General features: G+C 32.8%; 1 protein-coding gene across 5 annotated transcripts in view; it reads left to right on the top strand.

The window, feature by feature from the left end:
- The window catches only part of LRRC7 (leucine rich repeat containing 7), a 493,673-nt gene that overhangs the window by 130,279 nt on the left and 347,077 nt on the right, over positions 1-16,317 (top strand). For 2 of the 5 annotated variants that reach the window (XM_067005990.1, XM_067005998.1), the window contains exon 3: positions 9,222-9,296. The exons of the other annotated variants lie outside the window; for them this stretch is intronic. In XM_067005990.1, coding sequence (XP_066862091.1) covers position 9,296 — 1 coding nt within the window. In that variant the 5' untranslated portion in view covers positions 9,222-9,295. The remainder of the gene's footprint in view (positions 1-9,221; positions 9,297-16,317) is intronic. 5 annotated transcript variants of the gene reach the window in all.

The raw sequence follows: 16,317 nt of genomic DNA, 5'->3' as shown, positions 1-16,317 counted from the left end.
CATAATGACTTTTTGTGTTTAAAAAAGAAATCAGAAATGATTTTTTGATGACAGTCAGAAAAGGGTGAGCAATTTTACGACTAGCCATTATCCAGACAAGTTTTCCTCTCCTAGGATCAACTGCAATGTTTACTACATAAACATAACTTATATTTCTGGTGCCATGTATTTTCCACACCATCATTAAGAAAGTTCATCAGGTGGCCTGTTCATGAGCTCATTGATGCATCTGCATAGACTCCAGCCTTCAATTACTTAATGCTTTTCAATGCTTTTTCAATTATTTAATGTGATAACCTAAAAGAGTCTGAAAACACCAAAAGTTTTAGATGAATCTTACCTCCATTTACAAACCACATTTCTCTTTTACCTTGTCCTGATTTACTTTATCTTGAAAAATCTCATGGAAATGAGTCTCTCTGTCATTATTTATGAAGATTATAAGTGGTTAAAAAATAGATTATTTACTTTCTCTAATAGTTTAATGCTTTAAGACAAAAACAAATCTTACTTCACTTTGCTTCATAAAGTTGGTGCTCAATTTTTCTATTTCAATGTCAATTCTAAATGTTTTTGATACATTTTTTGGTAGGACTAAGCGAATTTAGAAGGAGGTTATATTTTAATCTTAAATTGCGCTGACTCTAATTTATCCAAGGGTGGCATAACTTTAAAATCCTTTAAGATATACCACTAGTTACATATCTATATATCTACTCCAAGAATAAATTTAAATCTCTGATCTATAGGAATCCAACAGATTATATAAATTGTTGTTTCAAATTCCCAAAATTGCACAGATACATTTGTGTGTGAATGTACACATATATATCATGTATATAATGTGTAAGTTAATGAATATTAGCTTAATTTTGAGGCTTGCCCTTTAACTAACATAAAAATTCTTCATAGTAAAGGCTATTAACATAAAAGGATATATAGATAGATGGACAGATATTTCATGCGTTTGACTTAATCACTATTCTTTACATTATTGAAAGGTCTTCTGTTTCTTTTCTAAACTTGAAAAAGTTAGGATTTGGTCAGTATTATTATTTACAGGTATTTTAGGTTGTATGTTATGTGAATCAACAAATTAAACACCTTTAAGAATTCTGCATCAGAATTAATGTGTTTCCTTGAAACAGATTAAGAACATGTATAGCCGCTACTTTTGCCCTGTTGCCTGTCTTCCAGGGAAGCAAACAGATACATTCCACGCTAAGTCACAGTAAATGTTAGTCTTGTAATAAGATCTTTTCTTTCTTTTCCTTTTTATGGTTCTAATTTTTTTTTTTTTTTACTTAAAACTAGTTTGTATCTATCTTTTATTATAAGCCTCCTCAGATTCTTTTATGAAGGAGATAAAGAAAAGGAAATAAAAGGTTAATAAATAAAATCCTTTTTTGTAAATTTTATTCATTAGTTCAGTGAGCACTTACCAAGAACTTGCTATGTGCACATTTTTTTTTTTTTTTTTTAATTGGTCACTTGGGGAAGAATAAATCTCTTCTCTTCTTCAGGAATAATCCATCCAGTTGAGGAAGCAAAAAAATTTCAAAAGAAAAATCAACCAGAAAATAATTTTTTTCAATCTACAAGTATCTATAATAGCTAAGACTTTATTTATACATGATGATTTAGAAAGCTTTTATAAATGAACATGCATTAACATTTTAAATGCAAAAAAAGAGAATAAAGTACATTTTATGATGCATTTGAAAGCCATTTTACAAATTGTATAATTACAAAATTGTAGAATAACCATAATTTTGGTTTGGGTCAACTTTAATTTCTCTGAGTCTTCATTTCCTTATTTATAAAATGGGAAATACTTTACTACTTCATAGTGACTTTTGTTGCTGTGAGTTTTTAATGTTATAGGATGACTTTTGTTCACAGTAAAGATTATTTATTTAATAAATACATTATTTATTTGCAATTTTTAATTTTCATTTTATAAAAGTTAAAGTTTTTAACTTAAACCTAATTTTTCAGTATTTTTTTGAGACTGAACATACAAATCTTATTCTATTTATAAATCAGGTAAGTTTTAACAATCACTTTAAAACTTTTACTTAAAATTGTTAAATATTTTTTTCTTCATAAATCTAATAAATTTTCTCTTCTTTATTATTTCAAACCCTGAGGTAACAAGTAAAACCTTCCCAAAGACTTAAACCACTCTTACAAATCTAATCAATTAATGTAAAAACATAGTAAATTTCAAGTTTTTGTAAGCATTCCAATACTATTATAAACCAACTAAATAAAATTCTCCTGCATATTTGAACTAAATATCACAACTCAGTAAATTATTTCTCATTTCATTTGGAATCATGTGCCCGTATGCCCTAACATGTCAGTTTTTTAAATATTATAAACAACATTTATAAATTTTTCTTGCATTAAACTTTTAAAGTTATGAATGGAAAGTAGTTTTCTTCAAGATCTCAATTTTTGATTTGTAAACTTTCCCAGAATTAGAAAGACACTTTTACCTACTTATTCATATACAGCTTTTACCATTGTAATAATAAACAACCTTAAACCTTAGTGTTTACAAGAACAAAGGTTTATTTTTCATTACCATTACATGTTGGCTGCATATTGACTGGAACTCTGCTCCATCATCCCTTTGTTCCAAAGTCTAGAAAGAAAATGGAGCCCATAGCTAAGATTTGCCACAAAGGACAGAGAACACAGGCTGGTTTAAAGCTTCCCCTTGGCTGGTATTCCATTAGCCTAAGCAAGTCACGTGGCCTAGGCTAATATCATTGGGGCAGGGAGTACTATCCTCCAATGGAAGAAGCACCCATAAAGAGGAGCAGTATAGGGAAATGCTTCAAATATTTTTGATCAATCAATACATCTACCATATCTTTCCTCCAAAAAAAATGGGGAAAAAAAAAAAGGTCATATTATTACCTGAGTGTTTCTTATGTGAATTTTCACCCTGGTACTCAGGCTGTAACTCTCTTATTTTCAGTAATTTTGTTACTGCATGACTGAATGCTAAATTATTTCATGCTTTGGTCAGACCCCACAGTCATGCTAATGACCTGGTCCTAAGGCTTAAATGAGATAATGTAAATGAAGTCATCTACACATCCTTAGCAAATATAAGTGGAAACACATTGTTTTCTTCCTCTCTTGTTTCCTACTTCATTTCTCCTGGTTCCATTTTGCTTGTGGTAGAGTGGTTTTTGTTCAGTCCCAAAGCCTGAAGCAAAATCACTTATCATGCATGGATAAAAGGAATTTTGCTGTCCTGTTATCAGTTTTTCTGAGTTCCAGTCATTTTTGTCCTCAGAAACAGAGTCTTACATGCACCATCATTAACACCCACCCCTCTGACTGCTCTAGAAATTACATTTACATTCATTTAGCCTTTTCATTGGACTTTTTAGAAGCCGGATCACACTGTTTTCTCATATTACACTAATTTTTGACAAAAAGCAACCTGCAAGTCATTTTCTCATATGGTTTTAAACAACATTTCATTCATCCCATAGTGTATTTGTGCACTAATTTTTTTTAAGATTCACGACTAGTCTAACTAGCCAGGTTATAGAAGGAACTGAAAGTCAAGCAGAGGAATTTAGATTTAATGATGTAAGAAATAGGAAATAACTGAGTTTTCTGAGATAGGAAATAGGAAAACAGCATGGTGTCATTATCACAGTGTGGTAAAGAGTATGGGATTTTATGTCAGACCTTCCTGGATTGGAATTCTGTCACTACTAATATGGCCTTAGTATTCCCATCCATTAATGAAGATTACACTACCTAGCTTATAGGGCTGTCATTCAATATTTGATTCAACAAATACTGGGTTCCTACTTTGTGCTAGGTGTTGTTGAACAAAATAAACTCAGCTCTTGACCTCATTATGTTCACAGTCTAGGAACAAATATAGAAAATATACAAGAAAAAAAGCAAATTAATAGTGATCAATTCTGATAAGGGCTCAGAAGGAAAGGAGAAGTGATAGAAAACTGGGGTATGTGTCTTTAAATTAAGTGATCAGCGTAAAACCTCTCTAAAACCATGACGTTTATGAGGAATAAATGAAAAGAGGGTTCTGCTGTTGGGGGCCCTCTCATGTCCTCCTGACTATTAACACTCTACTATGCGCTCATGGCATCTAAGTGCTAGCACTGTCAAATTTTATTGAGACCCTTCTTTCAGCTTGTGTCCACTGAAGCCTGGAAGTACAGAGGGGTTAATGGCTCCAGGTGCAGCCTTCAGTCATTCACAAATGAGAGTTGGAGAATACATAGCCCACGTTCCTCACCTTCTGATGGCTCACCCTGAGGTATATTCCCCATGTAGGAGCCTTAGTTACCCAGAGTGGCAGTCACTTCATTACACACCCATTACTGGCTTCCTTCCGTTCCCTGTTTCACTCCTTTTCTACTGCTGTTTTCTAAGACTGCTTCCCAAATAAAGTATTTATTCTCAAATCGTTGTCTTAGGCAGAGTCTGCTGCCAGGGGAAACCAGTCTGAAAGAAATATCATCTCAAATCACCTAGGATAATACCTAGAATAACATATGCACCCAGTAAATGTTATTTCTCCTTTTCCTCACCCTTGTCCCCCTGGGTCAAACACATATGATGAAATGTTTTAGGAAGTTATCTCTAGACTATATTATAGTATTGGAGGTAGCTAAATTTAGAGTCTGAGAGACCAGTGAGGAAGCAGTCTGTTCCTTTAGGGTACCTGCTCCATATATCTCTCAGTTTCTTCCTAGGACCAGTGAGCTAATCTGGACCTGTTCATTTCATAACCTTTACCCATGGCAGAGGTGGAACCGTATGAACAGAAACACACAAGGCCTTTTAAGGCCTAGACTCAGAACTGGTCCACTGTTACTTCCACCTATTCTGTTGGCCAAAGCAAGTCATAGAGCTGAACCCAACATCAGTGGTAGACTCTTCCCTTGGAAATATGGGGAGTGGGAAGGGAATACTTCTGAACCATGATCCAATTTACTAAAAAAGATCTCCTTTGTTATTCCAGTTCAGAGTACTCATTTTATTCCCTTCCATGCAATTTTGGTTTTGGTGTTCAATTGTCTAATGTCTGTCTCCCCCATGAAACTTTGTAATAATCAAGAAAGAAAAAATAGTCTATACTGTGGTAACAAATTAAACCCCAAATATCAGCAGTTTAACACAATAAAAATTTATTTCTCCCTCGTGTCACAGTTAAATGCAAATTGAGAGGCACTGCTCCCTTGTAGCTATGTCAACTGAGCCCACCCAGGGGAAGAGAGGACCAAAAGATCAAATGAGATTATTCTTTCCAGGGCCAGGCCAAGAAATGGCTTCTATTACTTTTACCCACCATTGGCCAAAACCCAATCATGTGGCCCCAAGTCAGCTGTAGTGGGAGGTAAGGGGTAGAGAAATCCAGCCTTCTTGCTCTTCAGGAAAATAAAATGGTGTGATGAACATACAGCTTTGTTTCTACTAAGATTGTGAGGTCTTTGATGGCAAGATGTGTCTCTGGTACCATAAAGCCTGGCAAGTAGAAGCTCATCACTCGTTAACTGAATGAATTGTCAACTACAATAATGAACCAACTCTGAAGTCGAGTTTTTTCATTTATGAATGGAGAATAATAACACTTACCTAACAGATTCATTATAAAGATTAAAGAAATAATCTCTATGACAGGGAGTTGTTTTATGGAAAGATGCACTTTCTATGGGTCTTAGTTTATGACTTCACTTCTGTTTCAAAAATGCTTAAGGAATATTGTTATTGTGTATGGATTATTGTTTGTGATAAAGTGAGGAAAAATTATTGATGTATGCAATACATCACTTGCTAAGGATGGCTGTGCTGAAATTCCTCCCCAAATAATTAACAGATTATGACGATTTAAAATGTCTTTCAAGCTGGTATTTCAACATATTCTCTACCATAATTCTTGCTTGGGTTACTATTATCAAATTTCTTTGATATGCAGTGCCTGTTCTTCATTAGCTCCAAGAACATTATTGCATTAAGTAGTCAGTGACTATTAGTAATCACATCACAAAACACTAAGAGAACATGAACCATGAGCCAGAGTTAAAGTTCTTAGCCAATTCAATATCTATTTCAAAGCATCCTTGACATTTCAAACCCCCTGAATTTTTCATTTATGCAGTAGTGGTTGGAAACCTAAGTCTAAAACTTTAGTGTTATCAAGAGTGCCCAGTGGCACTCTGAATTTGAAGGTTAATTTTAATGAACATATAAACCCTTGCATTAGGCAATCTCATTTAAATATAATTGAAATGTGAAGCTGGGAGTTGTAGTGCTTGGCATCCAAATCTGGCCTATTTACTGTTCAGTCATAGCCCAAGTGCCATACCAACACTTGTTAATTAAGTATTGCAGCCTCTATAATAAAGAGTAATAAACACTGGTTAGGAGTGTAACTGAACAAGGCCTTGTCCCCAGGAGACCATATTTTAAGTCAGAACTTATACCTTAAGGACTTTTCAGGTGTACTTTCTGCTTTTGAGTAGCAGGACAAAGAGGCAGCTCAAACAGGCGTTAAATGCAGCTCAGGACATCAAAAAATATAGAAAGTGCGGGAAGGAAAGGGCTGTGTAATGAGGACCACAGCTAGTGAGAATTAGCATCCACCTATTGCACACAGTGAATGTTTGTGGTTTTTTTTTTGTCTCATCATTTAAATACAATTAAGGCACTGAATGAGGTTATATTTCAAAATTTTTGACTAAAAACTGGAAGCCAGAAATACACAGAGTTTAGCCCAAAGCAAGGAGCCTTTCAAAAACCTTGCAAACAATGCTTCCATATATAAACCCATTAAGTCTTTTAAAATGGACTTTAACCTGGAGGCTCAGGCACTTAGCCAGGCATATCCTGGACCAACCAGGACAGTGATAGCACTGCAAAAAAAAAAGAAAACTAGAAAATTTATTATTTTTTTAAGATATTATTTTAAGTTATTTAATAAAAAGAAATCATCAAGACTGGTATGCTGGTCTCTATTATAACCAAAAGGTTCTTTTTCTTCCCCTTCAACATTGGCCTTAAAAATGTGATGTTACCTGTAACTAAGAATATTAGGTCTCTTGCAAAATTAAAATACTGTGTTTAAGAGTATGTATCTTCCTCATATCCTAATAAACTTCTCTGAAGAGTGTATATTTACACCAGCTGTGGCAGGGCCCAGTTCCATTGATTTGAAGAGAACAAAAACGTCTATCCTTAAAATAACATAACTATATATTATACTACAGTATTATAACTATAATAATAATATAATTGTTATTATAATAGTATATTGTACTACAGTACAGTATCATATAGTATAACAATATAGTAATAATATTAACTTATTGTTCTAATTCAGACATATATTTCTCTCATTATAGTGAATAGTGAATCTGCCTGAAAAGTGGAGAGGCAGTTTTTGTCTTCAACCAAGTAGCAACAAGATAACAGAAAACAAGAATATAATAATTTATTTTTAAGTATATATCACTTTCTTGGATATCGGAATAATATATTTTAGGCTTATAATTTTACTTGTTATAATAAAATAATAATAAATACCTTTCTCCTAAGGAGAGTGCTTAACTATTAAGAATTTATATAATTAAAAATCTTCATGGGACCCTTAAGGTTAATTATGATTGCCATTTTACCGATAGAGAAGTTAAAATAGATGATTCCAGTTTTCTAATCTGTAGGCCTAGACTATTATAAATAGTATTTAATCAGACTATATATTTTTGTTTCTATAAAATTCAGGATAATATATTGCAGACTGTAAGCATTTCATAATGTAACACTGTAATGGTGGTATGTAAATCACTTAATTTTCATATAAAAGTTAAAAGATAAAATTATTAACAATAATTATAACTATAAAATTTGTTAATTTCTATTTCATTTTATAATGCATTTGTAATCAGAAAATTACTTCAGCCTAAACACATGGTTAGCTAAATTTTATTTATGACTTTATTTTGTATTTTATACAAATAAAGAATTACATTAATTAAATAAACATAACCTCCAGCATTTTGACTGCTATTTATATGTTTTCACTACAGTTACTGTTTTCCAGAATATCCTGTGGAGTCCTAATTTCAAGAAGAGACTTTTTAAATTTCTAAATCTTACTGTGTACAATTGACTTTATTAAGACTATCTTGAATATTTTCTTGGTTCTTTCACTCCCCTTTTTAAATTTTTGATTAGAAAATTGCACTAAATAATAACAAGAAATCTTCCCTTTATGACTTTTGAAACACATCAGGCTCTGACTGACTCTGTGCATGGACTAGATAATTCTCTGTTCTACAAATAAATGGAGGTTCCATACGGTCCTGACTCACACATTTAATAATTATACAGAGATTCTTGGGCTTTAGAAACATAAAGGTTTTACATTAAGTATTCAAATAAATAATTTCAAGCTATCATTGATTTCTTAATTTCCCATATCATCCATGGGTTGTAAATGTATCAGAGTGAAAACTATAAAACTAAATAAATGTATATCTGCATTAATCTTGTGGAAGTCAAAAAAATAAATCTTGTAGAGGTCACTTTTCTAAAATACTTGATTATTACAAATGCATATGAGTATTTTAGGCTCAATTATTGTAATTATAATATATAGAACACATTAAGCTATGAATATATACACATATAATAAGCACTTTGCTTTAATGATTACTGGGAATTACCAAATCAGGTTTTAAAGTTTAACAGTAAGATCTTAAAACTTTATTCATTCAGAATAACTAGAGTAAAAGGCAACTCTGACCTGTAAGAATCTAAATTATGAAATATTTTATAAGAAAGTTTGTTTTTATAATTTTTAAAAACAAAGAAGATACATTGAACATTTATTTAGTTACTAGGTATAAAACAGGCAAGGAGGAAAATCACTATTGAAAGAATTTTCTTTGCAGCTATTGAAGTGTTATTTTAAGAAGGAATATTAGACAACTGTATCATCCTTTTGTTCCACACTGAATTTATATATTCACAGCTCAAATACCTAAAGTGATAGTGTTTGTGGAAATATGCTAATAGGATGTGTAACCTGACGATTAGAAAAGCATCTGATTAAGCTCTTCACAACCCATTCTTGCTTTTTATGTTTATTTAGATGCACTTGTCAATTTATAAGAACAGTTAATTAAAATTTTTTACATTTTCTTTTTTTTTTTAAGGAGCCCGCTACATGAAAAAAATGCAAGTCAAAGTGGTCACAACCTAGAAGTCCGCAGAGACAGAATAACTAGCAAGTAGATACTATGTTATTTTACTATGCTTAAGTATATAGAATTAAATAGTATTCTGGGAATTTTCCTCTATAATGACCAAATAGTCTTATAATTTTAAATTTATACTTAGTATCATTTGTGTTAAGTATATTACATCACAAAAATAGCTAGGAAGAAAAATGATAACTATGGATTTCAGGAAATAAATTTTCTGTCAATAATAATGAAATTATTTTGGACAGAAAGATGAATTTAAATGTTGTATTCTCTCTCAGGTCTTATTTTCAGAACCCTAATTCAACAATCTAAGAATAAGATCTCCCTTTGCCTTGTGACATATTTAACTGCTATATAAATATATTAATTCCTCCCCTAAACCATTAACAGAAATTATATTATAATCATGCTTTTAAGAACTAGAGCAAAATTACATTCACTTTTTAAGGTTACATTTCAAAATTTCAAGGTTATATCAAATAAAATCCAGGCACAAAGCAGGAGCTTTCCATTTATTAGTACTCACTGACATTTGCAAGAAATGAAATAGGAGGTTCAATAATAAAAACATGCAATGTTTGGATGAATGAATACAAAAAGGACTTAAAGAATGTGGAAAGGGTAAATAAGATTATTTCAACAGCAAGAAGAATCTTTGAAAATCTCACTGTTCCATATTAAAGTGGATGGAGTTGATTCTTTCTCCTCAAATGTATCTTGAAGGTTGTAATAGAATCAGAAAATGTTAAAGCTAAAAGGATTTTAGAAAGTATTTACATCAACTCTTTCATTGGTATGGATTAAGGAACTAAGTTTGCAAGTAGAAACTGATTTTATGTGTTAAAGTTATACATATATACACATAAATACCTTTATATGCACATATATACATAATATACATATATTTTAAGATAAAATTAATACAGTTATTAATTCAGCAGGTATTTTCAATGGTAATGGTGATTAAAATATATTTGCAAAGATAGATATATACTAAATAATGGCAGTATCCACAATTAAAATATTTTAGAAATTGTCCATAAATATTTTTATGTTTAAAATCCTATAGTAGAAATTTCTATAATTATAAAATATGTTTAAAATTGTGTTTTAACATTACACATTCCTAAATAATTATATAAACCAACAGAAGTTTCTTCCCTTTCAATCCTCTTTTAAGGCTTTATAAATGACAAGTCATGGATGATAAACACCTTACCTCTAAACTCTATCAAATATTTATACAATTTGCGCAACTCATTTTGAAAAGAAAAATGCTAAGCAATAACTCAATAGAGATGAAAAACCTCATTATAATATAAATTATTAGTCCTTAATGTATTTGGTTTATAAATTTGGACTTTTTATCTTGGATTGTCATACAGTGATACAAGCTTACACTATAAGGCACTGGAAAGGAAAGTACCTTCAAAATTCAATAACTTTTTAAAAATTGAAGTATAGTTTATTTACAGTGTTCTGTTAGATTCAGGTGTACAGCAAAGTGATTCAGTTATATATATATTTTTCAGATTCTTTTTTAAATAGTTCTGTTAGGCTACCTTGGTACTAAAGGAGAGAATGTTATGAAAATATGTTTGGAAATACATTTGTAATAGTCAGCATCAAATTTAGCTCAGAAAGAAATGAAGAGGACCATAACTCTGAAGGTATTGAAGAACTTACAAAGGAAAAAAAAAACATCTGGTGGACTGCTGGGAGAGAGGCTGGACACAAAGAAATTGATGCTTGTGGTAACCCAGGTGGGGAATTTTAGGAGCCAAACTAAATGGTGGCAGTAGAGATAGAAGGATTTTGATTTGAAAGAAATATATTCTTCACTGGTTTCTACAGGAATCTGGTTTGGATGAATAGTTATTCCATTATTTGAGATCTGGAACATTAAAAGAAGAGCAGTTTACTTTTAGTAAAGGATGTTGAAATGGTAACTTTAGTTTTAATGTGAAATTCATGTGCCTCTAGCACAGTAAAAAGGGTTGGTGGAAATGCAGAACTGGAGCTCTAGAACTAGATTACATTGGCTTTTATCTGAGTAGGGATAATGGTTGAAGCCATCAGAATTTAACCAGGGAGAAAACATACAGAGTGAAAAGGGAACATTACCCTAGAACAATTCCTGGGATCATCAATATTTAGTCCTCAAAATTCTGTTTAGAGGAAGTGGAATTGGCAACAAAAACAGGGCAATAGTCACAAGTAAGAGGAAAACTGGCTTTCAGTGTTTTTGTTTTGTTTTAAAAGAACCAAAGAAGCAGAGGGATCCAAAAAGGTTAACTGTGTTAAATGCTGCTGAAAAGCCTAGAAGGAGGATGACTGAGGGAGAAAGAGCTTTTGGATATCACAATTAGTCAGTCATTGGGAGCCCTAGTGGAGCTAATCCAACTTTGGAAGCCAGATGGATTTATGAATCCTTTTCAATACAGTGCTTTTATTCCCTACCTTATCTCCTTCGTATGTCAATCCCAATAATAGAATTATGTTTTTCAGATTTATCTTTGGATAGTTTTATTTTCTTAATTTACTTAATCTCAGAGTATAATTGTTAAAAACACCCTAAAACTTCCCATAATTTGAAGAACTAATTCAATTTAATATACTTTGGTTAAGGAAATCTTTATTGCTGGGTAATTCTATCAAATATAAATGGCCTATTATTATTTCATTTAATAACCTCATAAATGATTTTCCACAGTAGGCTGACAAATACTCTATTTGCTGGGTTGGGAAAAAGCCAGTCCTCCTGTGTCTCTCCTCTCACACTACTATCACACTCACAACACTTCTGACACCAGTGTATGGAGATTTTTTTCCCACAACAAGCAATTTTCTGTGATACCAGCTGGGTGTCATAATTTAAGTCAATTATGACACTCTTTACCTGAAGATATTGTCAGATCCCACAGGTTAAGGGCTCAGTCCCAAAGACTGCCCCCCAACACACATACTTTAGATGACAATTGCAAGCAGTATGTCTGGACCTGGGTTATCCACAGCTTCTGTCTGACTAGGCTACAAATCGTAGTGTCCCAAGACTTTTGGCTTCCCTTTGGACTCTATTATTTGATAGAATAGCTTACAGAACTCAGGGAAACACTTAACATTTACCAGTTTATTAAAGGGTATGATGAAGGATACAGATGAACAGCCAGGTGAAAAGATACATAGAGCAAGGTCTTGGAAGGTCCTGAGAGCAGGAGCTTCTGTCCCCGTGGAGTTGGAGTGTGTCACCCTCTCAGTATGTGGATATATTCACCATCTGGAAGCACTCCAAACTCCACACTATTGGGATTTTATGGAAGAGTTCTCACGTAGGCATGATCAATTATTGACTCCATTTTCAGCCCCTCTCCCCTTTCTGGAGAATGGGAGATGAGCCTGAAAATTCCAAGCTTCTAATCATAGTCTTTCCGGGGACCAGCCCCAACCCAGGAGCCATCCAGGAGCCCACTCAAAGTTGCCTCGTTAGAATAACAGGCACTCCTATCGCCCAGGAAACTCCAAGGGACTTAGGATCAGGGTGTCAGGAGCCAGGGTCAAAGACCAAATATTAGAACAAGAGATGTACCTAGTGCTCTTATCACTTAGAAACTTATAAAGGGTTTCAGGAGCCCTGTGTCAAGGACTGGGAGCAGAGACCTATATATATATATAATAATATATATTATTATTATATAATAATATATACTATTATTTCACAGAGTCATAAGTAATAATTTCAGTTAGTACCTGGCACATAGTACTTAATTATAATTTCTTATAAGTAGTTATTGAATGAACAAATGAATCAGTGCTTTTCTCCCTTTGGATTATTCCCACATTCTTTTTAAAGTATTACTATCTTCTTCTTGCAGAAAATACACTCAGAATTATTTGACTGTCTTCAAATCCTTAAATAAACAAATAAAACTAAGGGAAATGAGATTATGTAACACTTTTGTGTGAGATTTTCTACCTGATTCTCCTCAGTGCTATTTTAATATTTTTTGCTCTGTTACTATAGGCTTAATTTTTATAGTTGTCATTAGGGCATAACAGCCATCAAATCTATCTAAAGTTTTAATTGAGAAAACAGATTACTCTTAAATCTTTGTATTGTTTTATTTTTTTCTTTGTCCACAAGAAAAATAGCTTTATTGTTTTATGTCACATTATATAAATAATCCATGCTCATTGTACAAATTTCAAGCAATACATGAAAGTATGATGAAGAAAGTAAAAATTACTTGAAAAGCCACCCAAGTGATATCAGCACAATTAACATTTTTATTCCTTATGGACTGACAACTTTATCATTATGATATGACTTTTTTGCCCTTAATGATGATTCTTGCTTTAAAAATCTACTCTTTTTGCTTTTAGTAACTGCCAGCTTTTTATTTTATTTTTTTTTCGTTACGCGGGCCTCTCACTGTTGTGGCCTCTCCCTTTGTGGAGCACAGGCTCCGGACGCGCACGCTCAGCGGCCATGGCTCACGGGCTCAGCCGCTCCGCGGCTTGTGGGATCTTCCCAGCCCCGGGCACCAACCCTCGTTCCCTGCATCGGCAGGCGGACTCTCAACCACTGCGCCACCAGGGAAGCCCTGCCAGCTTTCTTTTAGTTAATATTCGCATGGTATTTCTTTTTGCATCCTTCTGCTTCTAACCTTCTTGGGTTCTTATATCTATGATTTCTTGTAAGCATAATATAGTAGCCTTTAAAAAATCTAGTCCGATAATATTGATCTTTTTTACTTGAAGTATTTAGTCCTTTTACATTTATATAATTGCTAATATAGTTAGGTTATATCTACCATGTTACTATTTATTCTCTCTTTAACTCACTGATCAGGTTCCTTTTTTCTCCTTTATTGCATTCTTTCAGATTTTGTATTAAATAGAAACTTATAGTGATAATTATAGTGGTTACTCTAGAGATGTCAACAATCATCCTTGACATATGACTGCTTAATACAAATAGTAACTTTCAACAGTTCTCTGATACTGCTAGAATCTTAGAAGACTTTATTATTGTGATACGTTTTTCTACAGCTATCCTAACCCTCACTTAAGAGGTTTCTATTATGGTTTTGTAGAATCAATATCTATCTATATTTACCTGAATGTTTACCCTTTCCACTGTCTTTCATTTCTTCTTGAATGTCTGTGTTTCCATTTGGGTATATTTTCCTTATATCTGAAGGACTCTATTTAGTATTTCTTTTAATGCCAATGTGCTAGAAATAAATAAATATGCTTCCACCTTTTGCCTGTTGTGTACAAATATCTCTTCAGATCTCTGCTTTCAATTATTTTGTGTATATATCCAGAAATGAAATTCCTGGATCATATGATAATTTTCTTTGTAGTTTTCTGAGGAATTGCCATGCTGTTTTCTGTAGTGGTTGCAAAATTTTGTATTCCCACCAAGGGTGCGCAAGCCACAAGCAAACCAATTTTTCCATATCCTAGCCAACACTCATTATTTTGTGGCTTGTTTTTAATAGCAGCCATCCTAATGGACATGAGGCAATATCTCATTGTGGTTTTCATTTGCATTTCCTTAGTAACCAGTGATGTTGAACACCTTTTCATTGCCCTTTGTTTATCTTCTTTGGAAAAATGTCTGTTCAAGTCCTTTATTTTTTAACTGTTGTTTTTGCATTTTTGTTTACATTCCTTTTAAGATCTTTTCATTATTTTCAGCGCTTTGATTATGATAAGCTTAGGTGTGGTTTTCTTTCCAGTTATTTTGCTTGAAGTTTGTAAATTTTCTTGAATTTCTAGGTTAAAGCTTTTTATCAATTTTGGAATGTTCTTAGCCATCATCTTTGCAAGTACTGTTTCAACCCCTTCTTTCTTCTTTCTGGGACTTCAACTACATATATGTTAGATCTTTCCACTGTGCTCCACATTTCTCTTATATTCTATTCTTTATTGCATATCTTTTTTCTGTCTTACTTGAATTGGATAGTACCTACTCATCTGTCTTCCAGTTCACTAGTCCAATTTCTAATATGATTTTAAATTCATTTATTGAGTTCTGAATTTCAGAGTCTATACTTTTCAGTTATAAAATATCTATTTGATCCTTTTATACATATTCTAATTATCTGGTGAAAGTCTATTTATTTTCATCTGACCTATTGTGTCCATCTTTTCTACTATTTTCTTGAACCTGTCAATCACAGTTACTCTAAAGTCTTGTCTAATAACTGTACTATCTTGATCACCTATGCATCTATTTTTAGTGTCTGTTTATTCCCATATATTTTGGTCATTATGAACTCATCTATTTAAGTAATTTTTTTATTGAATGCCAGACATTGAGTATACAAAATTTTAGAGTCTCTAGGGGATAATATTTAGGCAAAGTAGAAAAAGTGTTCTACCTAATTTTTTTTCAGGGACAGAGGTGAGTACAAGCTAGGTGTCAGTCTATCTCTGCTTGATCTCTGTTTTTAACATGTAGCCCTCTAAGATTTTCAACTGAAATCTTGGTGTGTTCATCGTGATAGTTGCCCCCTCATGAATCTTTGTCAGTAAGGCAGCACATTCTGTCCTGTGTTTCAGAGGTAGGTATTTAAATAAAACTTCGGTTTTCTCTGTCATGAAGCATCAAAGTACAGCAAATGACTCAAAGGAGAGATCAAATATAAATCTAAGCTTTCTCAATTCTTTAATTTTCACATTACGCTCACAAGATCACCCAAAGCCACTCTTACTTATCTTTTCCTAGTTGTGGCTTTCTGATCAAACTATAATAAAACCAGATTCTCAGACTCTGTTTTCTGTCATAGAATTGGCAAATGTCTACAGAAAAACCAGCTTCTGACATTCAGCTCATCTCTTTGTTTCTCCCCACTCTGAAAACTTAGCAACTAGCTTTGTAGCTTCATCAGCTCTCTGACGCATGAAAGCAGATGTTTGTGTGGCTTTTCCAGTTTCTCTCTAGGAGAACTGATGCTGCCAAAACCACTTTTTATGCATTGTTTTCCAGTAGAATAGAAACGTTTACATGTCAACTAAAATAGACTAATGTATTTTT

This window comes from Kogia breviceps, chromosome 1 (genome assembly GCF_026419965.1).
Source record: "Kogia breviceps isolate mKogBre1 chromosome 1, mKogBre1 haplotype 1, whole genome shotgun sequence".
Taxonomy (NCBI): domain Eukaryota; kingdom Metazoa; phylum Chordata; class Mammalia; order Artiodactyla; family Physeteridae; genus Kogia; species Kogia breviceps.
This window is presented reverse-complemented; position numbering and strand designations above follow the sequence as displayed.